The sequence below is a fragment of the Lathamus discolor genome, chromosome 4 (genome assembly GCF_037157495.1).
Source record: "Lathamus discolor isolate bLatDis1 chromosome 4, bLatDis1.hap1, whole genome shotgun sequence".
NCBI classification, from domain to species: Eukaryota; Metazoa; Chordata; class Aves; order Psittaciformes; family Psittacidae; genus Lathamus; species Lathamus discolor.
In genome coordinates this window covers 1,932,697-1,959,601 of record NC_088887.1, presented here as the reverse complement: position 1 = coordinate 1,959,601, position 26,905 = coordinate 1,932,697, and the positions used below count along the sequence as shown (strand labels likewise).

General features: G+C 41.9%; 1 protein-coding gene across 1 annotated transcript in view; it reads left to right on the top strand.

Annotated features, from left to right (window-relative positions):
- Nucleotides 1-2,096: 2,096 nt before the first annotated feature.
- Nucleotides 2,097-26,905, top strand: part of MYH15 (myosin heavy chain 15) — a 46,489-nt gene continuing 21,680 nt past the window's right edge. Inside the window, exons 1-24 of the mRNA XM_065675962.1 lie at nucleotides 2,097-2,227; nucleotides 3,320-3,423; nucleotides 3,952-4,095; nucleotides 5,677-5,833; nucleotides 7,389-7,416; nucleotides 8,333-8,426; nucleotides 9,838-9,858; nucleotides 10,445-10,537; nucleotides 11,816-11,879; nucleotides 11,972-12,070; nucleotides 14,330-14,433; nucleotides 14,874-15,012; nucleotides 15,609-15,727; nucleotides 16,813-16,962; nucleotides 17,974-18,144; nucleotides 19,232-19,411; nucleotides 20,696-20,828; nucleotides 22,644-22,711; nucleotides 23,881-23,968; nucleotides 24,197-24,314; nucleotides 24,631-24,754; nucleotides 25,455-25,591; nucleotides 25,936-26,191; nucleotides 26,602-26,844. Coding sequence (XP_065532034.1) covers nucleotides 2,137-2,227; nucleotides 3,320-3,423; nucleotides 3,952-4,095; nucleotides 5,677-5,833; nucleotides 7,389-7,416; nucleotides 8,333-8,426; nucleotides 9,838-9,858; nucleotides 10,445-10,537; nucleotides 11,816-11,879; nucleotides 11,972-12,070; nucleotides 14,330-14,433; nucleotides 14,874-15,012; nucleotides 15,609-15,727; nucleotides 16,813-16,962; nucleotides 17,974-18,144; nucleotides 19,232-19,411; nucleotides 20,696-20,828; nucleotides 22,644-22,711; nucleotides 23,881-23,968; nucleotides 24,197-24,314; nucleotides 24,631-24,754; nucleotides 25,455-25,591; nucleotides 25,936-26,191; nucleotides 26,602-26,844 — 2,925 coding nt within the window. The 5' untranslated portion in view covers nucleotides 2,097-2,136. The remainder of the gene's footprint in view (nucleotides 2,228-3,319; nucleotides 3,424-3,951; nucleotides 4,096-5,676; nucleotides 5,834-7,388; nucleotides 7,417-8,332; nucleotides 8,427-9,837; nucleotides 9,859-10,444; nucleotides 10,538-11,815; nucleotides 11,880-11,971; nucleotides 12,071-14,329; nucleotides 14,434-14,873; nucleotides 15,013-15,608; nucleotides 15,728-16,812; nucleotides 16,963-17,973; nucleotides 18,145-19,231; nucleotides 19,412-20,695; nucleotides 20,829-22,643; nucleotides 22,712-23,880; nucleotides 23,969-24,196; nucleotides 24,315-24,630; nucleotides 24,755-25,454; nucleotides 25,592-25,935; nucleotides 26,192-26,601; nucleotides 26,845-26,905) is intronic.

Genomic DNA, 26,905 nt, shown 5'->3' with positions numbered 1-26,905 from the left:
CACACTGCCTTTTAAAAATAATACTGTGACCATAAACGAAACCTTTCCAATTTCTCTGATCTGGCAATGGATTTAACTCACTGAGTTCTCTGCACCCGCAAAGGATGCGCTGCCTGGGCTCTGACCTCTGTCATAACTCCAAGCACATGAGACTGCTGAAGATAAAGGGCTTCTCTCTCAGCTGCTGTAGTGCTGCTTTACACCACCACTTGCCCCCATGGTTCACCCTCAATATATGGGGGGGAGAGGAGAGAAGAGATAAGAAGGTGATAGCTGAGTAACTGTCCCTAAGAGGAGCTAGGTTCAACAGAATAGCTTAGAGCACTTTAGCATATATCAGGACTTGTGAGAATCTGTCCCGAGTCCTAGAGACTAACTCTGGAGTGGCTCCTCTGGCACTGGCATGTTTAATGTGAAATGGCATTTACATGCTCTAACATTGTTCTGCTTAAATGTATGAACTGATGTCATTCCGTTGCTCCACTAGAGCCAAGACACACTCCCCACGGGAGGCAGACTTTGCCATGCTAGTTTCGAGTGGTGCCTTCCGTTGGGAATTTTGGTCTGCTCAGATGATGTTACAATAATCGGCAGCAGTTGTGCTTATGTAGGTCCTGAATCTTTAGAGAAGGAGAAAAGTTAAGGCTACGAATGAGGAAGAAAGTTTTTGCTGTACAGCAACAAGATAGAAGGTCTCAAGCTTGTATTGCGGGAGAGGGCTGAATGTAAAATGTTTGGCAGTTCTGCAGTCTTAGGGCTTTGTGTTCCCAAAGAAGAAATGTGTTGGAAAAAAACCTCAACAAAACTGCCTGGGTTGATGAAGAGATTTTATCCCTAGCAGGGTTTTGTTAGAAAGAAATGGAATTAGATTTTGAAAGACTACAGTGTCTGCCTTGATAGGGCTCTTGAACGTTCCTCCAGCTGCTCTGGATACCGCACAGTGAGATAAGAGAATAGGCAATATCTGAGGGTCACTTCTAAAGCTTCAAACAGCAATCAAATGGTGTCTTGGTTGTAAAGCAAAGAGATCTGAAACTCTTACATTGTGTGTACGTTTTAGCGGTGGATCTTTTCTTATGTGTTCTCTGCACAGCACCTTGAGTATTTTACATAGCTCTAAGTATTTATATGTGCATGTGTATAGAATGATATATAAGTAAAAACATACCTGTATGATCACTTTAGAGACTACACAATGAAATTAATCACTTGGTAGTACAAACCCAGCAAATTGGTCTCACTTTTACACCCATGTTCCCTGTCCTCTCTTTCATGGTAAAAGGCTCCTAAACACCATGTCCTTGCCATTTGAGAAAACAAGTGTAGGTATTAAGCTGGACTAATCAATCTAAAAGAAATACAAAGCCCTTGCATCAGTACTGCAGACACACTTGCTCTCTGCCATGCCTTGCTGCAGGAGGGTACCCAAGCTGCTGAGTTTGTAGGTACCAGCAACTTGGAAGCTGTACCAAGCTGTGTCAGTCCTGGTTTTTCTAACGTGCTAATTCATGCAAGCAGAGGAGTGTGCTGCAGGTAGCAGAGCTGTTTCCAGCTCCAGTGCTGGCTTTCTCCAGCAGGAGCGTGGGCATACATCCCTGGAGCCACATCCAGGGTATAGCTCACACCCTTACAGCAGTTCTCAGTTTGCAGCAGTGAAGACTTGCTCCATGATTCCCAGAAAATGCTTGCCTGAGACAGTGCTTGAAGTGGCCCAGTGGCATGGCCCTAGAGAGATAAAGGGCCAGAACAGGACTCTGCTAAGTGGTTTTTAAAATCACAGCTTCAAATGGTCCCTCCTGCTCTTAAGCACCATTTGTGCCACAAGGAAGAGATTAAATTCTCTGGTGGAGATAACTGTGACCCGTGTCAATGTTTGAACTACACAGGATCTGTCTGGCTTCAAATAAGCGGACCCAGAGAAGGATTTAACTAAGGGTGCAGCATAGCCCCAAATCTGTGTTTGGTATTTGCGTTTCAAATCAATCATCACTTTGATCAGCCTCCTGCCACATTGCGCTGTTTTGTGTTGCCTCTGATTGTCATGAAAGAGGTTTATTTTCTGCCCTCCCTTTCTTTGGCAGACCAGCTCCTTTTCTTTTTCCTCTTTGAGCTGTGCCACACTGAACCCTTGCCAAGATGATGGACATGTCGGAATTCGGGGAGGCTGCTCCCTACCTCCGGAAGAGCGAGAAGGAGCTGATGATGGCGCAGACTGTCGCCTTCGATGGTGAGTTGCGGTACCCTTTATGCTGCCAGTGGCTGGTTAAAGGGGATAAGGGTTTCATCCTAGTGTAGTTTTGGGAGTGCAGGCCAAAGCAGGATGCAAAGTCTCTGTTGTCCTTGCTGTGCTGCCTCTGCTTGTTTCAGGTAACTGGTTCAACCAAGTTCTGGTTTCTTTATTCTGCAAAGTGATTAAAAAGCCCCAGGTAGTAATGAATAGAAATAATCTATCAATTTATGGCAAGTAATTAATTAACTAGATTTAGAAGCAAGGTGTATTTGTACTGATCTGCTAAAGTGGGGATTACCTCTTTGTCCATTTGGAAGAAAAGCACCACACATTGATGTTCCTGGAATGAAAGAGATTCTGTGGCCTGACTAGACGTCTCGTTATGTTGCACATCTGTTTGATTTGCAGGCTGTGTGACAATCTAATGTTAACTTTTAGTTTCCCATAATCAATTTTTTTATGAAATGGATTTATATGTGCCCTAAGCTGTAGTAGTAAGTATATATACAGCAATAAGCACAGCATTTTGCTATTCAAAAGAGTTGCTGTAACTAAGTAGTGCAGCTACTCCATACTCTAAAAAGCCACATACATAACTCAGTGTGAGTTACTAAGATTTCTGCTTTTCAAGGCAAACCTCTGCAGAATGTGCAGGAATAAGGTTAAATCTGATGGCTGGCAGGCAAATAGTGTGGGCCGAGTTCCCCGCTCAGATCACAATTTTCTGTGTGACTTTTTAGCAAACGCCTTAGTTTGGGCTTGGATCTCAGTTCCTCCATCTGCACACTGGTGATGATGATTATGGATTTCCCGTGGAGGCTGAGGCTTAGCCAGCACTGATGAAATATTTTGACACCTTGTGCTGAAAGGATCTAGAGGAAACCAAGTGGTAGCTTCAAAGGGCAGAGAACATTTGGGAGCCCTACACCTCCTGCTTGGGCCAGCAGCTTCCCAACACTTTGGATCTGCTACGGTCGCAGAGGTTTTGTGTTGCTTGTGCAGAGAAGTAACCCAGCAGTCCCACTTAGGTAGGCATGGTGTTACTGTTTGATGCAACGCTGTGAAACCTCCGTCTCCTTAATTTCACAGGGAAGAAGAAATGTTGGGTTCCTGACGACAAGAAAGCTTATGTTGAAGGTGAAATTACGGAAACCAGTGGTGGAAAAGTGACTGTGCAGACGGAAGATGGAAGGGTACAGAGCTGGTTTTGTCCCATCTGTGTCTAACCAGGCTGGAGCAGCAAGCTCCAGAAATTAGCTGTCCTGCTTGAAGCTCAGTTGCCGGTTTCATGAAACGGGCTGAGAATGTGAAGCGCCAGTAACTGATGCCATGTCAGAATGACGCTTGAAAAACCACCAAGGTTAAAGCAGCAATGTGGTGGGGGGTAAACTCACATCAGCCACTGCACAGCAGCAGGAAGTCTGTGAGCAGAGGTATTGCAACCAGCTAGTTCTGGCTTGGCCCCAGGGGTAAAAGCCTAGGCTGTAGCTAAATGCCATGTCTCCTTTTGCAGCCATACCACCATCCTCCTTGCTTTTATCATCTTGGCCTTCCCCTGTTCTGATAGCAGTGAAAACAAACAGTGTTACATTCATAGGCTAGGTTTGAGCTCAAGGACTTCCTTCTCTGGGGGAAAACTCAACCTGTTCTCCTGTAAGGTGTGTGAAGCAACAGAAAATGCCAGTGTTTTGCAGTGTGTCTGTACTCCCTTGTTTTTGCAGACCCTGACTATAAAAGAAGATGATGTGCAGTCCATGAACCCTCCCAAATTTGACATGATTGAGGACATGGCTATGCTGACCCATCTGAACGAAGCGTCTGTACTGTACAATCTGAGAAAGCGCTACCGCAACTGGATGATCTATGTAAGGTTCATTGCAAGGGCAGACTTCACATTTTAACATGTTGTGTTCTTCACATTCGGTTTACAGCTTCAGTAAGTACAAAACTGAGGTCTTGCTCATCTTTTCATAAATGAAGTTGCTTGGAGCTGGCTTGTGCCTGAATACAGACAAAACAATTAATAAGATGGTGTCTAGATATCGGTTTTGCTTGCTTGCCTAGGAGATGGATGTCATTGGACATATTTCCAGCAGTCAAGGCATTGGAGAGGCCTAGTTTATTTTTATTCTCCTAATATTAATCCATGCCAATACCAGCCATGGAGATTTCTTTGTTAAGAAACAATGCCTCAAGCTTTGAGCACACACATAACTTCTTTTAAGTATGAGCCTTTCTATCTTTAGTTCAGTAATTTCATTCCCTTCATTTTCAGTGCTGACATCTGTCTTGTTTCGCTCTGGCATTTTCCCTTGCTCTGTATCTTCCCCATGACATCATTAACATAATTTCTGTCAGCACCAGAACAAGCTTCAATAACATCTAATTTTATGAGGCCAAACTTTTGCTCTCAGTTAGCTGCATTCTATTGTGTCTGAAATCAGTTAGGGGAATCTATAGGTTTTCTAGCCAATCCCTGTTCTGTCTTTTGGTGTTCAGCAAAGGAGTGAATCCAACTTTTTCCCATTTAAATTCTATGGTTAAACATTTTCTGCATTCCTCTAATAGCCCCTCTATGGACAAGTATGGCCTAAAGCACTGCTTTTCTTGCAGATCAGTATAGGTAGAAAATTAAATTTGGCATCTTGCCTTAATCCATTTACTGGTTGGGGTTTTTCTTTTCCTTGTAGAAAATAAGACCATTCTGGAAGCAGGTCCTAATGGTATTCTTAAAGGAAGATACCTGGATTTCACCTGAGGCTTGATTGAGCTCATCATTCTATGTGCGCTTAGTGCTTATACCCATGTAATAACTGGGGTTACAATTGAAAACTCATTCTTCCTCAGAATGACCAGGCCCCAGCTAACTGATAGAGATAGCCCAAAGAGCAACTGAAGATAGATTTTTACCAACTGTTTTCTTCAAAAGCTGGAAAAAGCTCTATAGCTTTGGCGGAATAATGCTATGAAGTTGTTTTTTTTTGAACAGCCACTAGATATTGCCCCAGAGTGCTCACATCAAATCCATAATGGGAGGTTCTCCTCCTAAGAATGGAATTCAACAGGAAAGCTGTAACTTTTCTTCGTAATGGCTGTTTTCAAGAGGAAACAACTCTTAGGGGCTAGCAAGGCAGAATATCAGACACAGGCCTCTTTGATGGTCCTTTGCTTTGATGAAGGGGTTGTTTCTGTTTCTGGTTCTTATCTTGAAAATACTTTTCCCCCTTTAGAAAACTGTTTAATATCTGTAGTTTTGATATCAATTGCCAGTAAGAAGTCACTTAGCAGACCAGTAGCTTTAGAAATTTGGATCAAAGGCTAAAATTCAGTTCAGAGTTCAAACTCAAATCAAAAGCTGGCAACTCCAGGTCCTCCTTGGTTAACCAAGAGTTTGTTTCTTATTCCATGAGCAGTATTTGTTACTTTTGTTTTGTGTTCCTCTCTAGACCTATTCCGGTTTATTCTGTGTGACTATAAATCCTTACAAGTGGTTGCCTGTCTACAAGTCGGAGGTGGTTGCTGCATACAAAGGCAAGAGGCGCACAGAGGCTCCTCCCCACATCTTCTCCATTGCTGATAACGCGTACCATGACATGCTGCGTAGTAAGTGTCACTCTTTAATTTCAAATTTGGTTTTGCTTCATTTAGTTGACAGCTCTGGTACTGGATGGAAGTTTGTGAGAGCTTTTGCAGTGTCTAACAAATGTGCACATATATGTATGTATATGTCTATATACTTTTATGTATATATGTAACTTTAAGCTCCCCTGGCTGTCCCTGTGTAGTTTTGGTAACAGTGAACTCTGCCGTATGGATTATCTGCAAGGTGCACCAATTTAGCTGTCCGAACAGGTAAATCCATTTGTAACAGCTATGGGGCCATGCCCCAAACACCAGTGAGTATTTTCCCAACCTCAAAAACAAACTTACTGTCAGTTTATGCTCAGTATTCTAGCACTTACAAGACATACGCTTGCAAAGACCGGTGAAGGCCAGCTGTCTGGGGTGCTGCACACACGCAGAATCACAGAACGGTTTGGGTTGGAAGGGACCTTAAAGCTCATCTGGTTCCAACCCCATGCCATGGGCAGGGACACCTTCCACTAGACCAGGTTGCTCCAAGGCCCATACAACCTGGAATCCGCACCGCTTGCACAAACTTGCCGTGGGTCAGTGTTGCGCTGACTGCCGAGGGTCTGGGCACCAACCCTGTGGCAATGAACTCCAGATTTTCCTTTGAAATTTCTATCCCTGACCTTCAAGTTACTGGAAAAAAAAGGAGTTTATCAGCAGAGGGCAGCAGTGATGTGCTCACACCAGGTCCTGTGAGGCGGCAGAGTAAATCCCAAAGGGAATGGGATAGGAACACATCCTGCTATTACCTGGCTTTAGTAAAACGTGAAGTGCCACAACTGTGAAGGGACAGAAAGCGCTGGGCAGAGGGGATGTGTGTGTGGTTGTAAAGAGATGCTCTTTTATCAGATAAGGGTGAGATACGGTCAGGCTGCCCTACAGGTAGTCTGTCACGCTAACTGGAATAATTAGAAAAGACAAATTTGGGCTCAACAGCCTAAATTTCAGCTTGGAAAGTGGCTATGATGTAGCATTTGCTGAACTTGCTTAATAATATATTAAGGTTGCAAGGTGTTCTAATAAATGCTTATTTCTGTCTAGGCCATTAATAGCAGGGACACCGTAAAACTGTAAAGCACATGGCCAACTGAAGAAGCGTACATATGCTTAGTAAGAAATGGACTGTGAACAAACAGCAGAATTGCTTGGGTTTAGTATTTAGGTATTTTAATATTGCAGGAGCAGAAGACGTGGTCAGGGGTAAGAAAAGGAAGATTTTGATGACAGGAAATTACTTTCTTTATTATAGTTTCCCAGACACAGGAGGAACATGGCTGACTGACAGGTCTTTAATACAGACTTGAACAAAACACAAGAGGCAGATTCAGGGCAGGGCTAGAATCTCCACTGCCCCAGGTCGGACTAGGTGATACTGGGTTTATCTTTCCATCTTTGCTTTGTGTGATTCTCTCCTGTCCTTGAAGGACTCATTTTGGAATAGCTGATACCCATTTGCAATTATAATAAGCAATTTGTACTGCCTCCTAAGCCTACTAAGTTTGTATATTTTCTCTCCCCTCCACAGATCGGGAGAATCAGTCTATGCTGATCACGTAAGTGCTTCTTTTGTGACTGATCTGAGACTCTGTTGCTGTGAAAAACTTAGAAGAAATAAAATCCTACCAAAACACAAGTTGGCCCTTGAAAGCTCAGTTAAATTGCCAAGAACTTGATCCAAGCTAAGTAACTGGCAATTTGGCAATCTGATGGCTGTCTTGAGCCCCATGGGAAAGGAGTAGCGAAGGGTTTTATGGAGGCTGACCCATTTCTGATCCCCTGTCTGGTGCCCATTCCACGTAGGTGTGAAAACAGTGCAGCAGGCAGTTAAAGAAGCTTCTCCCAGGGTTAGCCTTGCTGTGGCTGCCCTCTTCATACATGGAAGACTCCTATTCAATGTGGTTGCTCTTGCTATGTTTAAGAATGCTTGATTATGCTATGTTTAAGAATGCTATGTTTAAGAATGCTTGCTATGTTTAAGAATGTTGATTAGACACATCTAAAGGGAGATGACCAAGGTGGGAAAGAAGAGGCATGCCATTTACTGGCAAGCATGAAAGATGGAGAGTTCTGCACAGTTCACATGTGCTCGTGGCTAATGCCAGCAAATCACTGCGGCTTTTCTGTACCTTATCGAAATCATCAGCTGTATATACGTATACCTCAGATCCTCAGTCTGGGTGTTTATAACGAGATTTCATGTCTTTAAAGGAAGCTTAGTGTACTAGATGTCTGACGTTAAGTCACATTAAGAATTAGTTGCTGCTGTCGTAGGCATTCGCCTCTTCGTTCAATTTAGTGGGATTTCAATGGAAATATCCATTTCCAGTGAAATGGACAAACAACAGGCTGCAGAAATCAGTCAGTGATACTGAGAACTGCCTGTGTACAGGAGCTGGCAGGACAGGAGGGTGAAAGGATGACTTACAGCTGTTTGAGCAAATGCCTGTGTTATCTTCTTCCTTCCTTTAGCGGAGAATCCGGTGCTGGCAAGACTGTCAATACAAAACGTGTCATCCAGTACTTTGCCACAGTGGCAGCCCTGGGTGAACCCGGTAAAAAGAACGTAAGTCTGCTGCTGGCTATTTCATTTCAGACTCCCAAGGGGTTCGTGTTACATACAACTAACACCACAACTCTGCATCTTGAACGCTGGGCCATGTGCACACCTCAGCAGGCATGGTTAAGAAAAGAAACTGCTGGGAAAAGATACTGATGCTTCCAAAGGCATTACTGAGAGCATGCTGTTCTGAAAATAGAAAGGCAATGCTCACCTGAACTTGCCAGCTCCAGATGTAGCAATAAAACCACCCCTGATTCTGAACAGCTGCTTGTTGTCACTGTTTTTTTCCAGGAGCTTTAGGTTTTGCATGGGTTCAATATGTTTCTGATCATGTTAAATCTGGTCAAAAGATGGTGGAACTGTGAAGATTAAGAAACGTGATATTTTTTCACATGGAAAATAGTCTTCAAAAGGACTAGGATTATCATTTCCCATCAAAATATCTTTTGTTGAAAGCTTCTTTTTTGTCCACAAAAAGGAATGTTTTAACAAAAGTTTTTTTTTTTCCCAATCAGCTTTCCTGCATTTCTCTTTGTGCAAGTGCTGTTCTGCTTATAAGTGCTCTCTAAGGTTATGGTGAATACTGTATTCATGCTACTTTTCATCTTGTGTTGCTATGAGCTTATTAACTACGAGCTTCACTGCACTTGAAGACTCATCGCTCTTTTGTGGTGAATTAGCTGGTTCCTATGAGCTGTATTTATAAGGCCAAAATTTCAGCCAGGCTTGGATTCTGTTTGCATAACTCTCATCACCAAAATCTAATATACATTCACCTGAGGCCTGCAAGACTCTCTTAACAAATGATTGACTGGTCCAGAGCCAGCTTTCTGCATGCGATGAGGTTGGGGCTCATAATGGTGTCTGAGACCTTGTGTGCTCATGGAGCAATTGTGCAAAGAACAGATATTACAGCTGGAAGGTATTCCATGTAATTTATCTGCTCAGTTCACATTTTATTTTCATTATCATCACCCTCTTCTTTTAATTATTTTTTCTTTTCCGAATAATCCTGGAGTTCAAGTGCAGCATCATCTGAATCTGGTCTGTTTGCATCCTTTTCTTCTTACCAGTTGACACCTGCTTCTTTTCTCTGCCCAGTTAGTTAGCCTTTTGATTCATTGTGGAACATCTCCAGAACAAAATCAGGTAGATGCTTGGAGCAGAAGTTAAACCAACAACCTGGGTAGGAACTTAGAATAGCACTTGGCTATTTCGTGATGTATGGTGAACATGAAGTCAGAGCTGCACGTGCTTTTTGAAGGAAGGTTTCAGTAAGTCCTGCTGGTGTTGTTGCCCACTAGACGTCTAACCTTGCTAATGCTTGTCTCCTTATCTTTTCTGGTGTCCTTCATGTCGGTACTCACTTTCTCTTTTCTTTTTCCCCCTCTCCATTGTGTTCCTCTTTTGACAGCAACCAGCTACCAAAACTGGGGTAAGTCATCAGCTTTGCTATTTTACCTTTTCCACCTGAAAACGGTACTGGGCTCTGTCAGTTTGTGTCATAAACCTCAGTGTCTCACTTTGCACAGTTCCCCAGCAAAGGATCCCTGAAGCCCAGGCAGTTAAAGTAGCGTGCTTCAGCCAAATGAAGTTTGTGCGAATGACAGTTAATGCTTTTCTCATCTCCAAAACCCTCAAATATTACAGGCTTTAAGTGCTTTCAAATCTAATGCATTTTAGTGCTTGTCACTGTCTTTAATAGCCCCTCTCCTACACACATTCCCTTGGATGTCCTCACATGCCTCACAGCACATGGGAAGATATGGTGATTTCTTTCGTGTGCAGATGGCATAAAATACAAAATCTGCAAAGCAAAACAGTAGAGAGCAGCAAAATGTTTGAGGTCTTTGAAACAATAGTTGACTGACGGTCTTGCTAGTATGCCATTCACACTGTACCCCTACGGTGGAGCTAAATCCGCTCCATTTCTAAGTGAATGCATGGCTGACTTACTTACAATTGACAGCTCAGTTCGTGGCCTGCAGGTTTCTCAATAGTATTTCAACCCTGATTTCTAGGGAACCTTGGAGGATCAAATCATTCAAGCAAACCCAGCCCTAGAAGCTTTTGGAAATGCTAAAACTCTGAGGAATGACAACTCCTCACGTTTTGTAAGTCTGGAACAACGTGTGTCCTCTTCAACAATGGCCAGTTACTAATGTCTCTGTGATAATGCCTTTGTAAACTGCTTTTCATTTGTCTGCTAAAATGGTTGGATTTCCACACAGTGTAAGAATAGCATGCTAGGATTTCATCAGGAAAAACTACCGGAAGAATTAAAGATAAAAAGAAATGTCCCCCATGGATAAATGTTTAAACTGTACATGATCAGGAGACAAGCAATCCTAGCTTTATGAAGTCCTTTGAACAGCAATGGCAGATCTTCCCCAGGACTGCCTCCGCTGCACAGCATTTTTTTTTTTCTACCATGGTTTCCATTAACCTAAATTATTCTGTCTCCCTATAATAGCCTGACTTTGTCACTAAGTAAAAATATACCAAAGTCCCTGACCCTTCCAACATCTCACCTCTCTGCAGACTTACACCTGCAGCAGTACTCCTACCTTGATTCATACTGTCTGCCTTTATGGCTGAGTAAGCTGCCCCTGCTTGTCCCCCAGTGCTGACATGACCTTGGGTCTCTCCTCATTTCCATTTGGCTTGTAGGAGAGCCATCCCCTCAGGAGCTCTGCCTCTGCCACATCTGGTTAACATTGGTTCAGAGGTCCAAAAGGAATGGCATGAGGATGACAGCTTGAGTTTATAGCCCATGCTTCCCTAACAGATCCAGGGGTGCAGAGGGTCAGAGTTTTTAAGCCTCTGTGGAAAGCTGCACAGTTGTATTTAGAGTTTGTCAGCTGGAACGGAAATTGTTTTAAAATCTGATGTGATTGAATATGGGAAGTTAAAAGAAAACTGCTCATTTTTTATGAGTTTGGGGGATGAATGTGCAAATTTAATGGGCAAAGCAGAGTAAAATCACAGCACCTTTCTGATGTAAGTAGTTGCATATAAGTTAGGACTGGAAATGAGGAGTCAAAAAAGGAGCCTGTACGTCTTATGCTGAGGCTTATTGCTCTGAGTCCAGCGTTACAGTAAACCTGCATCATGAAACTGCAAGCTGGGTGCATTCCCATATCTTACCCTGGCAGATAAGTACACTGTTATCCTTTCCCCACAAGCTGATTACAGAGCTGTATGTACAGATTTAGCCTTGGAAAAGTGTAGTATCATTGTTTGATATCTCTCGTTGAAAATCTGCCTGTGCAAAACCAAGGAGTTAGCATAAGCTGATTCTTTGGGCCAAATGATTGCCTTCAAGCAGCATCCTTTGTTTCCCCCTGTGTATGCTATATGCACTAATTAGAATATTCTTCTGCCTGAATTAGGGTAAATTTATCCGAATCCATTTTGGAACCACAGGAAAGCTGTCATCTGCTGATATTGAGATCTGTAAGCAGCAAACTTTCTCCTTTTCAACAATACAATTGCTCATCTGAAAGTTTGGAGAGCCTTACTCACTGAATTTTCATTTGTGCAACTAGATTTACTGGAGAAATCCCGAGTGATTTTCCAGCAACCTGGTGAAAGAGACTATCACATCTTCTACCAGATCCTGTCAGGGAAGAAACCAGAGTTACTGGGTAAGCATTACATGGATCCACAGCCTGTAAGAACCAGTCTGCAGCTGAATAGACAGTGGCTGAGGAGGGGGCAAGCCCATCTGCAGAAAGGCTTTTATGCATCTCCTTGAGGAAACAGAACTTCCACCTTCAACTACACTCTTTCAAAGATGCTGTTCCAATGGCAGCAAGAGAGACCTATTTTCTGTGGTATACTGATGCAGGTACCCTATTAAGTGAAGTGTAGTGAAGGAAGTGGTGTAGTTCAGCCTGGAGAAAAAGGGGCTGAGGGGGAGACCTCATCGCTGTCTGCAACACCCTGACAGGAGGTTGTATCAAGGTGTGTGCCCATTTCTTCTCCAAGGGAATAAGTGATAGGACAAGGATATGATCTCGGGTTGTGCCAGAGGAGGCTTAGATTGGATATTAGGAAAAATTCCTTTACTGAAAGGGTTGTCAAGCATTGGAACAGGCTGCCCGGGGAAGTGGTTGAGCCACCACCCCTGGAGGTGTTTAAAAGAACATGTAGATGTGGTGCTTAGGAACATGGTTTAGTGGTGGACTTGGCAGTGCTGGGTTAACAGTTGAACTCTATGTTCTTAAAGGTTTTTTTCAACCTAAACGCGTCTATGATATGAGACTCGGGACTTTCAGTAGGCAGTATTCTAAAGGGAAAAAACTGTCAGGCTGAACATGTGAAATCCAAGGTCTCAGAACATCCAGAAAATGCTACACCTCCAAAAGCATTTGTGGTGATAAAACTTTAATGATCCTTTTTTTTGTTTTTCACATATGAGGAGATTGCTTTACAGGTCCATGCAGAAAACCTAGTTTCCTCTTTCTGCCACAAGTGCCAAAACTGGCATCCTAGCATGTTATGTAGCAAGAGAGAATATGTAAAGCTTTCTGCTGATGATTATGTGGTGATTACCCCTTTTAAGCTTCCCCTGGCTGAGTGCAGTACCATAGACCTGCTGGAGAAGAGCAGAGAGTAGATGAGGTCTCTGTTCCCGTCTCCTAATGCTTTGAATAAAACCTTCAATAGGTATTTAAGTGATGTGGTTTGCTGACTTTAATTCGTGCTTTGATGGAACACATTCCATAAAATACCTTGAAGAGTCACTTTATTGCTCCACTAAACTCCTACTAAGCCATAGCAATCATAATCTGTTTTGAAGTCTTATTATCCTGATAGTGTGCAGTTAAGTCCCTAACCCTCTTAGCTGTTATGTGGCCTAATTAATGACAATTATGGGAAAGATTTTAAGGAAGCATTGTACTGGATTCCCATGTGAATCCCTGTGCTGGGAAAATATGCCCTTTCTCGTAAACTGTCTGTATATTCTACAAGCACACACCTTTCTGGCCAACAGGATCATGTCTGCAGGCTCTTGAAGAGGCTGAAACCAATGGGGCCTTCTGTTTTATAGATAAGAAATATGTGTTAGTATGCAAACCCATACAAGTATAAAGGTAGATAAGTATAAATGTAGGTAAATGAATACATAACATAATGACTACATAGCAAAGACAGATATAGAGAATAAGATTTTATATACACATATATTGATAGATACCTATTCACATACATAAGTATTTAGACATATAGATATGTGTGTATGTATAGAAAAGATTGAAATCTAGAGTAAACCTTGATGTGCTGAAAGTGGATGAAACTTTCTGTTCATTTAGGGAAGCAGGACTCTCCCTGGAGCTTTGGAGGCAGCTAGCTTTCTAGAGAAGAGCTTACATTTGGGGGTTTGATGTGAAGGAAAAGCAGAGAACCAGAGAACCATATTCAGTTTTGTTATTCCAGAGCCGAGACTCTTCTGAAGGGAGTCCTGGAAGTTGCTGTTTTGCGAGTTTGTTATAAAAGAGGGGAACCATGCCCATTGTCCCTGTCTTAGATGATACTAAAATCTTTTTCTCCTCTGCACGTAGATGGGATTTTTACACCTACTGGTATGCAAGGCAAAGTGAAGAGCTCTGTGGGAAATTATAGATTCAGTATACTGCAAGACATGCTTAATAGATATGTATGCAGTATTCCCATGTTCTTTTTATTCCTGTTTTCTCTGAATCTTGCTCTTCAGACTGGACAGTAGAATGAAAGAGCTAGTTGTTGCCCTGCAGTTGTAAAATACCCCACCAAACCAGCAACGAAACAGAAAACTTTATACACAGTTGTGCAGAGACAAATGTATGTCAGATCTTTCAATCTCAGTATTTTGGGGATATTTTGAATAGATGGAGGTTTTGACCTTGGCCGTTCTTTTACAGATATGCTACTGGTATCTACCAACCCATATGACTACCACTTTTGCTCACAAGGAGTAGTTACAGTGGACAACTTGGATGATGGAGAAGAATTGTTGGCAACAGATGTAAGCCTGTATTGATTTCATTTTCTGCTTCATAGATGAGGTGCACATGGGGAGGAAAAGTGCTGGTGGCAGCCTAACTTCTGTCACTGAAACTATTGGACTAAAGTAAAGGCAGAAATGGGTCTTAGTTGCGTTCATACTATGAAGCATGAGGCCTGATAAACTATTACACTTTTGAATCTGGCCATGCTCCATGTAACGCCCATATATAAGACTATTGTGTCTTATAATTTTGGTGTAGAAAATGCTAGATAGAAGGAGCTCTCCTCCTGCTCCCCAGCCACTGTTGGATCCTCAGGGTGTTCCAGTGGCTGCTTAGTGAGGATAACACCCCTCGGAAGGTTCATCATATCTGTCATGCAAAGATAGATTGCAGAGCTGCAAAATGCCATTGCTTTTGAACAGGGAAGTGACAAAATATCTGCATTTCCTTTTCACAGCAAGCCATGGATATTTTGGGATTTGTGCCTGATGAGAAGTCTGGTTCCTACAAGCTCACAGGTGCCATCATGCACTTTGGCAACATGAAATTCAAACAAAGACCCAGAGAAGAGCAGGCAGAGGCCGATGGCACTGAAAGTAAGAATAACACCTAAAATTACTCACTGCCTTCAGAAGTCTGACATGTGTCACGCACTGTCTGGAGGAAGTAGGAGCCTGTTTGCTTTGATCTTGCACAATGCCTTGCTCCTGCTCAGCAGGAGTGCTGTGCTTCATTTGGAGCAGTGACTTGTTCAGTGGCGGGTAACATTACTTAGTAGAAGGGGAATAGACACAAGTCAGAGTAACCCAATTAAATTCCATTTTCGTGACCATTTGAGCAACATGCTTGTAAAAAGTTGTTGCCTTAGCTTTCTCTTTCATGTCTTCAGGTCTTGCTTCTTTACTTCCTCTTGCACTTGAAACTGCCTATAACCAGCATGGAGATACATTCTTTTCCCTATACCTGAGGAGTTTCTGAAGTGTGATTCTTGCAGTAATTGGGATCTAAGGTAGCTAGGTGATCTTCTCTACCACAAGGGATAGTACAGGCACACCTGACATAAATCATTAAAGAGCAAGGCCTTTATCTGCTTTTTCTCTAGAAGTGAATATACTTACTGTTTTTTATCTTGGCTAGGCATGTTTCCACATAGAAGTTCAAAGCTAGTCGAAACCTTCTTTCTCTTGATCAGGTGCTGATAAAGCTGCCTACCTAATGGGAATCAACTCCTCTGATTTGATTAAGGGTTTGTTGCACCCTAGAGTGAAAGTTGGCAATGAGTACGTGACCAAAGGTCAAAGTGTTGAACAGGTAAGGAGAAACTTTCCGGGTATTTGCATACCTGTCCCTCGAGCCTTAAGAGCTCATCTGTAGCATCGCAGAGAGGCAGGCAGCTGCAAGAAGTATTAATATGTGCCTCTGGTACCTCTTCTCATTTTGTTTCCCCCAACTTGGGGGAATAGACAGTGTAAGTGCGGGAAACTGTAAAGAGACTGACAAAGGAATAGTGGCTGGCACTGCCTTTGATAGAGTTGTTTTTCTGATGTGTTAGTAGCAGCCGCTGAAGGAAACCAGATGCAGTAAAACCACATGAGAACTGACATCTGATTCTGGATGAGGATAATAATCTGGAAGAGTTGAGCCATAGATTATTTATTCGCTCATCATTCATTCATTATTCTCATGATTTTAAACTCTCAGTGACCTCTATCAGGTAAAGGCAATATCCACTTAAGGGTACCTCTTAATTCAGGAGACAAAAGTCATTGGTTGGTACTGCTGCAGCTGTAGCCGTATCATAGAAGATGCTGCAGCATTTTGGTTACAATGAAAATTGTTCAAAGACAGGCTGTGGTCCAGGCTCAGAAACCAAAAAACTGCTGTAGAGAGGTCTATTCTATTGGTGTAGTTGTTCATAGGCTAATGAAAAGACTTCTGACTGACTTTTCCTGTTGCCTGATTATGCCATAACATCCCTCAAAAATTAGAAGCACATGGCAATAAGCAACCTGAGCACAGACTCCCCTGTTTTGGCAGTAGTACTGGACAGCATGGCTGGTATCCAGCCTGTGAGCTTTCTGGTACCTAACTTCCATGGTAATGTAAGAGATTAAAACATTTGCAGCTTGCTTTCCAGCTGTTTCCCAAGAGGTACTTCACTACCACTTTATGTACATGTTAGTATGCATACACATACATAACAATGTGAAGAAAAGTCAGCATAGATAATGGGAGAAGCTGTCAGTAGTATTAAGCATGCCTTGGTAATTGTAAAAACCATGGCAAGATTTCATTTAAACCATAAGCAGGGATTGAAATAAGCTACTGCTCTGAAATCGTTGTGTTCCACAGTGAATTCTATTCCACTCAGTGATATTTTTAAACACCTATTTTAGGTTTTGTATGCTGTTGGAGCCTTATCTAAGGCAGTATATGATCGAATGTTCAAGTGGTTGGTGGTCCGTATCAACAAGACCCTGGACACTAAGCTGCCAAGACAGTTCTTCATTGGAGTCCTGGATATTGCCGGGTTTGAAATCTTTGATGTGAGTATTAATGAGTGAGGACATGTTGGAAGGATGTAAAAGGTACCAAGTGCTAGCTCTTGGGTGGGTATTTCTTTTTCTATGTGAACAGAAGGCAAAATGGTGAGAAAAGCCTTAAAGCAAATAGCGTATATGATTTTACAAGGGTTTTCCATGAATAGATGGAGAAAACACTCAGCATTTAGCACAGCTGGACATGCTGATAGTTTCTGGGGAGGAAGAGGGTGGTAATCTTTAGCAAATACAAAACATACCATGTGTTTTGGGCTGCATTTTAGGAGAATGCATTGTTCCCTCTATTTCTCTTTGAGAGAAAGCATCTCTTATAAGGTGTGATATTTCTTCCTTTTTGTATCTCAATATGAGAGCTATATCTTCATCCCAATAGAAGAAATGACTGTTTTACAGTGAGAACAATCATTCACTGGAACAGCCATTCCAGAGACTTGGTAAAGTCCCCATCACTGGAGTTTTCAAGATGTGATATTACAGGGTGCTATAAAATCTGATCTAGGCCCCCTTAACCACAAAAAGTTGGACCAGATGATCTTTCGAGGTCCCTTCCAACCTGGGCATTTCTGTGATTGCATCATCACTGCAAAGAACTGTATGTGAGAAAAACACATCACAACTTCTTTTTCCCAAAATCTATTCCCGAAGTGCTTCATGCTTTTGCTGCTGTGTGTTGCTCTCTGTATGCAGAAGAGCAAAGACCGTGTTGGCTCTGCTTTACCGGACTGGTGTGGCATGCTGCTGAAGGAAAGGCATGTGCGTCCTGAGAGACCTGAACAAATCTGGGCATCCTCACACTGTGGAGGACAGTATATGATGCAGCCATCAGCCTGCTACTGAACTCCCTCCTGCTTTACTTTTGGTGTTATGCCCAGTAATTTCTCAACCAGTTACTGTTTAGCAGGTTTTAGACGTAAACAGTTTCCTTCTTGCTGTTCCACCAAGCCTTTACTGTAGTTAACTGTGGTGTAAATGCTTCTTTTTTATCTCCTTCTGCAGTTTAACAGCTTTGAGCAGCTCTGCATCAATTACACTAATGAGAAACTGCAACAGTTTTTCAATCATCACATGTTTGTCCTGGAGCAAGAAGAGTATAAGAAGGAAGGCATTGATTGGGTATTTATTGATTTTGGCATGGACCTGCAGGCCTGCATTGATCTGATTGAGAAGGTAGGTACAGGAGCACTAAGGTGTGTTTACTGAATTGGTTTTCTTCATGATACTTCCTTGGAAATGTCCTCAAGGCCCAGTGAACAGAGTAGAATAACCAGCAGGACAAGTTTCTTGCCTTTGTACATGCAGTAGAGAATTAAATTAAAATCAGTGTTTCTGGCATTTGTGGCTACTTGGCTTTACCTCTGTAAGTTTGTCTTACAGAGCCAACAGTAACCACAAGCTGTAACTGTTAATTTGTATGGCTGCATAATCTTCCTTGGTTTTTACTTTTGTCTTTCTCTGTCCCTACTCTTCTTCCATTTACGTTGTTTCACACATGCTTAACATCAGACTTGCTTGTCAGCTTTTCAAGGCAAATGCTATGCTTCAGTCATGTGCCCCGTTCCCCTCCCTGCGAGGTTCCCATCTCCTACATTGCGTGTTATGTGAAGTCCTTTGCGCTCTTCCTAGCCTGGAACTATTGCTTCCTCCTCACTGCTTCCCTACTGTAGAATATGCCTTTCTATTTCCCTTCTTTGTGAGTCTAATGTGGTCCTGGTGGGGACAGCTGTCCTTTGCTGTGCATCTTTCTGCTATGTCTTATGGCATGCATCTAACCTTGCTGATCCATGAGGAAAAGTGAAATTCTAAGTTTTGCATTAGCAGGACATTTGGAATAGCTGGAGGAGAAAGGCTAATTATTAAGTGCTTTTTTTACTTGATCACCTTCTTCACTAGGATAGGATACTTGCACATGGTCCTAGTCCCTCAAAAAACCTGTCCGGTGCTAGGAAGTTAGTTAATCTTTTCCTACAACATGGATGATAAAATGCTAGTTAGTCCAACTGTCCTGGAAGGTAAATCAAACCCTTTCATCATAAAGTCACCATAAGTCATCATAAAGCCTCCTAAGGCAAACATGGCATAATGAATAGTGAAAGGTGTGGTTACTGTTTTAACAGAACAGACAAAGGCTTCTTCCTCGGGTATAAGAGGAAATTTTGCAGGCTTAAAATTCCATCGGATCAAACCTAAAGGCTGCACAGCTACTGAAAGCAGGCAGCCTTAGCCTTTTCCAACAAAGATGTTCTTAAATCCACAGCCATTGGGAATCCTGTCTATCCTTGAAGAGGAATGCATGTTCCCGAAAGCTACAGATATGACATTCAAAGCCAAACTCTATGACAATCATCTTGGCAAGTCACCTAACTTGCAGAAGCCCAGGCCCGATAAGAAAAGGAAATACGAAGCTCACTTTGAACTTGTTCATTATGCTGGTTCAGTAAGTTCCTCTGCGGCTGGGTAGATTTCGCCTTAGAGGTCTTCCAGGTGGGGTTTGGCCCATAGCACACAACAAGGGAGGGTGGGAATGATAAAGAGGAGGAAAAGAGGAATAAAAGCAGACATCTACTCTCTCTGCACAAGTATTGCAACACCGTAAGATGCCACCAGACTCCAGGACACCTGGTCCTTGGATACACAAATAAAACAGACTGAGGAAGGCTAATAGCTGAAAATATGCCTTGCCTTGACTTTGTCGCTTTTCCTGTAATCACATTAAGACTAGTGATTAAACAGCAGCAGGGTCTACTTTCCATCTTGGTTCCCTATACGAATGAACTGAGTCATTTCTGCCTAATTTCAGGGAGGGGCAGAAAAACAGGGAAGAAAAAAAAAAAGAGGTTTGATATCACTTTTTATTCACATTAGGACCAATGTGTCCAAGTAGCAAAAGGAAACGTGGCTAAGTCTGCTGGCAAGGTTTTATGAACAGGTCCAGTAATGATGGAGTAAATGGGAATACAATCCAGAACTGCGATACTTGAGCCAAACCCTGGCCAGTTTCAAAGCTCTGTTTGCGGAGCAGATGGGCTGAAAGATTTAGAGATGGATACAGGAAATTTTTTGTCAAACTGGAGCTGGCATGAAGCCTGAGCACAGCAGAGCTGGAGCTTACCTGATGCTGTTAATTTTGAATTACAATTTAACATGAAGCTAATTCTGTATTTCATAAGTGAAATACTGCCCGTCTTGGTCTTTGTCTGTAGTTGTTATGTATTCAGTAAAGAAAATTAGGATTTCTATCCCCTTGTGACACCAATAATGGAACATATTTTCCCACTAAACAGAGCTGCGGCAAAGTCCAGCAGTCGGATTTTTAATCATTAAGTTCCTGTCAGAAAACCTTAATTATTCCAGGGTAGCATGCTGCTGTGAAGTGGAATTATTGCTTGTGCATTTCACACTTCAGCACGTATTACTAGGGATCCTGGGATGCTGATGACTTGTGGTATCTCTACAGCCAACTGCATGGAATCCATGAGATGTAGGGACCATATAGTTATGAAGGGGTATGCAGGATTCAGAGGGTAATTATTAGGAAGAGAGGTTTGGGAATTAGGAAGCAAAGAACTGGAGGGGAAGTGAAGGAAAAATGGGTTGCTGGTACTGCTCTGAGTGCAGCACTTCACCAAGGCTCATCGGCTTCAAGCCAAACTGTAAAGAGCTACTGGCTGCTCTCAAGGGGAACATTCGCAACCTCTGGTTTCTTTTCGATTCGCTGTAGGTTCCCTATAACATCATTGGGTGGCTCGAGAAGAACAAAGACCCACTTAATGAGACTGTAGTAGGCATCTTCCAAAAATCATCTAACAAACTCCTGGCAAGCTTGTTTGAAAGCTATGTTGGTGCTGACAGCGGTAAGCAGAATCAACTCATATGGGGTGTCTTTTGTTTCTGGGATGTGTGCTTAGGAATTAATTTCAGAAACAAAACAATTCTCTCCACTGCAATTGACTCGGTGCTAAATGAGGCAGTGACTAATTATTTAGATTCACACAGCATCTGTAGGAGTTTGCCAGTTAGACCAAGGAGGCCATTAACTCAGCTGGTTTGAATGCGTAATAGCTCAGAGCAATTTTGGCAAGGAACTCTGTGTGTTGTGAATGCTCCAGTGGGAGCCGGAGCATGCAAGTGTTCAGATACGCAGGCAAGTGTTGCACAAGATATTTTGTACATAAATGCCTATGAAGTAGAACAGCTCTGGTTTCCCACACTTGTGGTGCTCCTTGCTATCCACCCTGAATTAAAGATAAAATACAAAATTTAAGAAAGAGCTTTGGAATATTTTGTTGGATTTTGTTGGATTAGTGGCAAGTACACACTGGAAGTACCTGAATACCACTCCACACTGGCCAAAGCAGATTTTGCTAATACAATCTTCTCTTTTGCTTGCTGTTGTTTGTTTGACAAGATTAATTTATGTCTAAGAATGTATTTAAGCCATATGCATCACACAGAGCTCTTTTATTTGTGAGAAGTCAAGTAGCTAGCATCCAGAAAATTGATCTTAAGTGAATAGGACTGCCATTCATTACAAAGATGTAGCTCTTAATGTCCTGAAGTTGCAATCACTTACAGCCTATTTATTAGTAATCTCATTTCTATAGATGTTGTTGTCATGAATCATAAGATGCTTTCTGAGGAAGGAAGCAGGCTGCAGACTTTATAATGTGAATAAGAGATGGAGCTGAATGCAAATAACAAAACCCCTGGCACTAGCAAAGTCTTGCAACTTACTAGCTGCCTACTTGCCTGGGGATATTCCTGTCTATCAGAATACTACCTCGCTGTTCTTCAGCATCAGGAGAAAAGAACAGCCTGTGCAGATTAGCTCTTCCAGTCTCAGCAGTGTCACATTCAAATTGGAGAAAGGCTGTGGATAATTGCATCAAGCACATTGCACTCTTCACTCCTTTTATATTGACTACTGTTGACAAGTGACAGAATGCCAGACCTCCTGGGAATGATCTAATAGTCCGGTGTTTAAAACGCTGCAGCAATCGCTGTACATTTCTGGGTCATGTTTGGCTCCTGTGAAACTTGGTAAATGTCATGTCAGGAGCTAGCATTCTTTTAGAGGATCAGAGTGATTTTTGACTCTGCAGCTGTAAGCAAAATTCAGGGGATGTATACTTACTATATTTAATATTACAAATATTCATTTTCCTCTATTCTAGACAAATGTTACTTGTGCAAGTTCAGACGCGTGAGGATCAGTGTCTATACAGTACAATGTACAGTCTAGACTTTCCATGAGCATTGCTGTTCTTCAGCTTTTTCTCCATCATCTCACCCTACAGGCTGTTTCACGAACTCTGAATACCTTGATTTTGTTAAAAGTTGTTTTTCTGCCTTATTCATATTTATGGACTTTCTGCATGACAAGTGATGCTTTGTAGATATCAAATGCAAATGCAATCCAGAAAGCTTACAGTGGTCTGACATTAATCCCAAGCATGGACAGAGAGCTGCAAGCTTGGGATATATCACATTTGATGTTCAGAATGTTTTGTATAGTACTTGAGCAATCAGAGCCACCAAGTCATTAGCTGTGCCTTTCATCCAAAGGGAATTGCACTATTAGAACAGTTTGTCTCCCATGCCTTGCCTGCCCCCCTTACTGAGATGGAGACTGTGACTTTTTTAATCCCTTTTTTTTTTTCCCCTCTTAGCTGACCAGGGTGGAGAAAAGAAACGTAAGAAAGGTGCTTCCTTCCAAACAGTGTCCTCATTGCACAAGGTTTGTCTCTTCCCACCTCGTGGTTTTAGTTAAGACAATACATTGGAGTGTTAAGGATTGTAATGGACAAAAAAATTACATCCAACATCAGAATTTGATTCAGAGCCTGGGTTGTTTGCCTTGGCTAAGTGAATACAGTTATAAGCACCATGTATTAGGGGTTGCTCCATTTTATCTTCTTAGAGCATTCAGGAGATTAAGTGGGTTTTATTCTATTACAGAAAATATCGCAAAATGCTGTGAACAAACTTTATCATTTATTCTGTGGCTTATATCTTCATGTATGTTTTTGGAATAGGAACTGATGACAAGTAATTTCCCAGTACCTGTCTGGTTACTGATTGTAATTGGATCTTAGGGTTAGAGCAGTCATGGAAAACAGAAGTTGTTGAATGGAGTGGCATAAAGCCTCTTTTTCCCTGAGTAATTTCCTCCTACTAGGACTGGCGCATGCTCCTAGTGGAAGCTGTTGCTAGGACCGTGTCTGCAGAAAAATGGGGCCTGTAATTTGCCATTAGTACCATTTCTTATGGGAAACACTGAAGAAGCTATAATGTAGGTGAACCTCAGGTAGGGAAGGAAGTAGTTACCTCCCACTAGTCACATCATTCTATCTTGTTTGGAGGTACCCCTTATGAAGGGAAATCACAGGAAGTTGAGACCTGTGTCTTACCAATTGAAGAAGTATAAAGATAGCTAAGCATCACTCAGGCAGTAATTTAATACTCCCCAAATAGAAGCACACTTACTTTGCAGCACATGAGGATCTGCTAGCTGCTAAGCTCAGGTTGAATCATTTGTCATCCTCACTGAGCGGGGAAGTGAACAGGCAAAAATGCAGTTGGCTTTACAGAAATGCTCTGCAGGATGATACTGCATCTTGCTTGCTGTTCATCTGGTTTCTGACATTTCTGGGGTTATAAGCAAAACACGTGTCTTCTTAAGGCTCTGCTGAAGCTGATGTGGATTCCTATAATTGAGTTAATTCATACTTTGGTTTATTTGAACACATTTCTCTGTAATAATTTTGGTAGGCTTCTAATTTTGTCGGAGGCTATTTAGAAATAATGACTTTAATAAACTTAACTACCAGTAAACCAAGGGAAATAAGTGCTTGGAATCCCACTAAACCACTGAAGCTAATTGTGTTTTTAATATGTCTGTTCTAGGAAAATTTAAATAAGCTGATGACTAACCTAAAATCTACATCCCCTCACTTTGTACGGTGCATTATCCCCAATGAATCAAAAACTCCAGGTATGGAAAACAAAACAGTCTTAAAACTGTGTATGTTCCAACTATGTCATTCCAATACTTAATACAAAGTCACCAGATTGTATTTACATACTGTCTGCGGTGTTCACCTTATGCGATGGTGTTGCTTTTTCAGGAAGTGACACCTCACATTTTCCAGTTCCTTCAGTGAAATGAAGATTAAGCCCTATGGAGAAGCTCCAGTAATTTAGCCTCTTTTTTTCCCTGTAGGTGAAATGGATGCTTTCCTTGTCTTGCATCAGCTCCGCTGTAATGGTGTCCTGGAAGGCATCCGCATTTGCCGTAAGGGTTTCCCAAACAGGGTGCTTTATGCTGACTTTAAACAAAGGTAATGCAGAGCTGTGTTGTCTCCTGTCCTAACCCATCAGTCAAAATAAGCATAGCATGTCTTCTCATTATTATTTTGAGGTATTTTATTCCATTCAAGGTTATTTTCTATTCAGTTTGCTCGAACATGGAAGGCAGAATTCTGCTCTTGCTTGTATCTGTGTAGATGCAAAGTAGGAAATTACCCTGATTTGATGTTAATTTTAAATTATTATTTTTCAGGATTGTTTTTTTTTTTTTAACTTTGGGCTAAGATTGGGGGTGGGCAAAGCATAATCTAGGCCAGTTTTTACTCACTGCTCGTCTGTTATTAACAGATACCGCATTCTGAATCCAGGCGCAATCCCAGAGGATACATTTGTGGATAGCAGAAAAGCTGCTGAAAAACTGCTGGCATCTTTAGATGTCGACCATAACCAGTATCGTTTTGGACACACCAAGGTAACCAGCAACAACCATCATTGCTTATGTAAAGAGAAAAGTGAGAGACCTAATATCTAATTTGCAGAATGGACATTATACAGTTTCTGGTGGTGGCAATTAATGAAGAATTAATAATACAAGAAACCGGCAATACAGCAGCAAAGTGATACTGCTTTTAAGCTGTGATAGTGGAAATTCATTTCTTTGGCTCAAGCTTCCATGAAGCTTATATTACAGCAACACTAAAAGTGGACACAGCAGCAGCTGATGCTCCACGCCTCACCCAGCATAAAACAATAGCTAATGTGATATATATATAATATAATCTAGGTACAATCAAACAGAGGTGGACCACAAAATGAGCTGCACATTTTGAAATGAGGCCATGTGCAATTATGACATGATCCTATTAGCAGGGATCTCTGGAGTTGGGAGTTGTGGTTCAGCTGAGCTGCTCTCAACCTTGCCACTGTTGAAAAGTACTGTGGCAATAAAATACTTTGGCCTATTCAAAGCTGGGGAGACAAGACCTGGTTTTGAAGTATCTTTGGATCTGTACAGTGCAGTCCCTGGTGTAAGTAGTATTTGGCCCTCTATACTCTTTGGCTTTATATTGTGTCAATAAAAATACCATTCTTCTGAAGGATTTCAGTAAGGTCTGTATAACTCAAGAACTCAATCTTTAGCTATGGTGAAATGACATCTGTGTATGTACCAGGTGTTCTTCAAGGCTGGTCTCTTGGGCCACCTAGAAGAAATGAGGGATGAGAGACTGGCGAAAATCTTGACGATGATCCAGGCAAGAGCTCGTGGCAGACTGATGCGAATTGAGTATCAGAAGATAGTGGAGCGCAGGTATGAAAGCACCTCCTTAAACCTTAGTGGCTAATAGTCATTACCATTTAATTGTATGTTGAATAAAGCCATTATTACAGTCCCTAAGGCCATAGCTAACCTTAAATTAAAGGTCTAAAGTGAATGTGTGATAAAAATAATAGCAACTGTATAATAGTTGCCTGCAATTCTGGTGAAAATCAAGAGAGATGGAAGAAGTTTCTTGTATAGCTCGGAACTCAGTACAAGTTTCTAATACTATTGAGAACAAAGCCATAATAATGACTGAAAATGAAAAAAAGATGAATCTCACTTTATCAATTCAGGCTAAGCTTTACAGAATTTTGTTTGTTTCCTTGAACCAGGGATGCTCTTCTTGTAATTCAGTGGAACATCCGTGCTTTTATGGCTGTGAAGAACTGGCCCTGGATGAAGCTTTTCTTTAAGATCAAGCCTCTTCTGAAGACCGCAGAAACTGAAAAGGAGATGGCCAATATGAAGGAAGAGTTCTTGAAGCTGAAGGAGGCCCTGGAAAAATCAGAAGCAAGGAGAAAGGAACTTGAAGAAAAGCAAGTCTCTCTAGTTCAGGAAAAAAATGATTTGCTTCTCCAGCTCCAAGCTGTGAGTAGACACATATATTCATACATTTATGGTGTTCTTTGAAACTCAAATACTTACAGACCAGAGTGTTAGTGCAATTCAATTAAAATAAGCTGTTGCTCTTCTGAGATGTTCTAGCATATAACCAGGTGGGTTAGCAATGCAAATCTTAAGAGCTTCTGTCCACGGCAATGTCCATGGCAGTTAGATATGGAAGGGTCTTATATGTCACTAGTCATGTTTACCATTGTCTCATCCTGCTCTGCTAATTACTTGTCAGTTTTGTCTCCTGAAATCAGGAGTACGAGATTTTCCTTATGCTTCTCTGTAGCGTTGGATCAGACTCTCTGACCACTTACAGGATAAGGGGACAAGTGAGGAATTAAAAAGGCCAGGCAGTCATTGTTGTCCTCTTCCTTGTGCCACACCAGGAGCAAGACACTCTGGCAGATGCTGAGGAACGATGTGACTTGCTGATTAAATCCAAGATTCAGCTGGAGGCCAAAGTCAAGGAACTGACGGAGCGGGTTGAGGATGAGGAAGAGATGAATTCTGAGCTGACTTCTAAGAAAAGAAAATTGGAAGATGAGTGCTCTGAGCTCAAGAAGGATATTGATGATCTGGAAATAACACTTGCAAAAGTAGAGAAAGAGAAGCATGCTACTGAAAACAAGGTACCTTTAGGACTTCACCATGTATTCAAAAGAGGTTGGGTATGACGAGAGCTACCAGTCC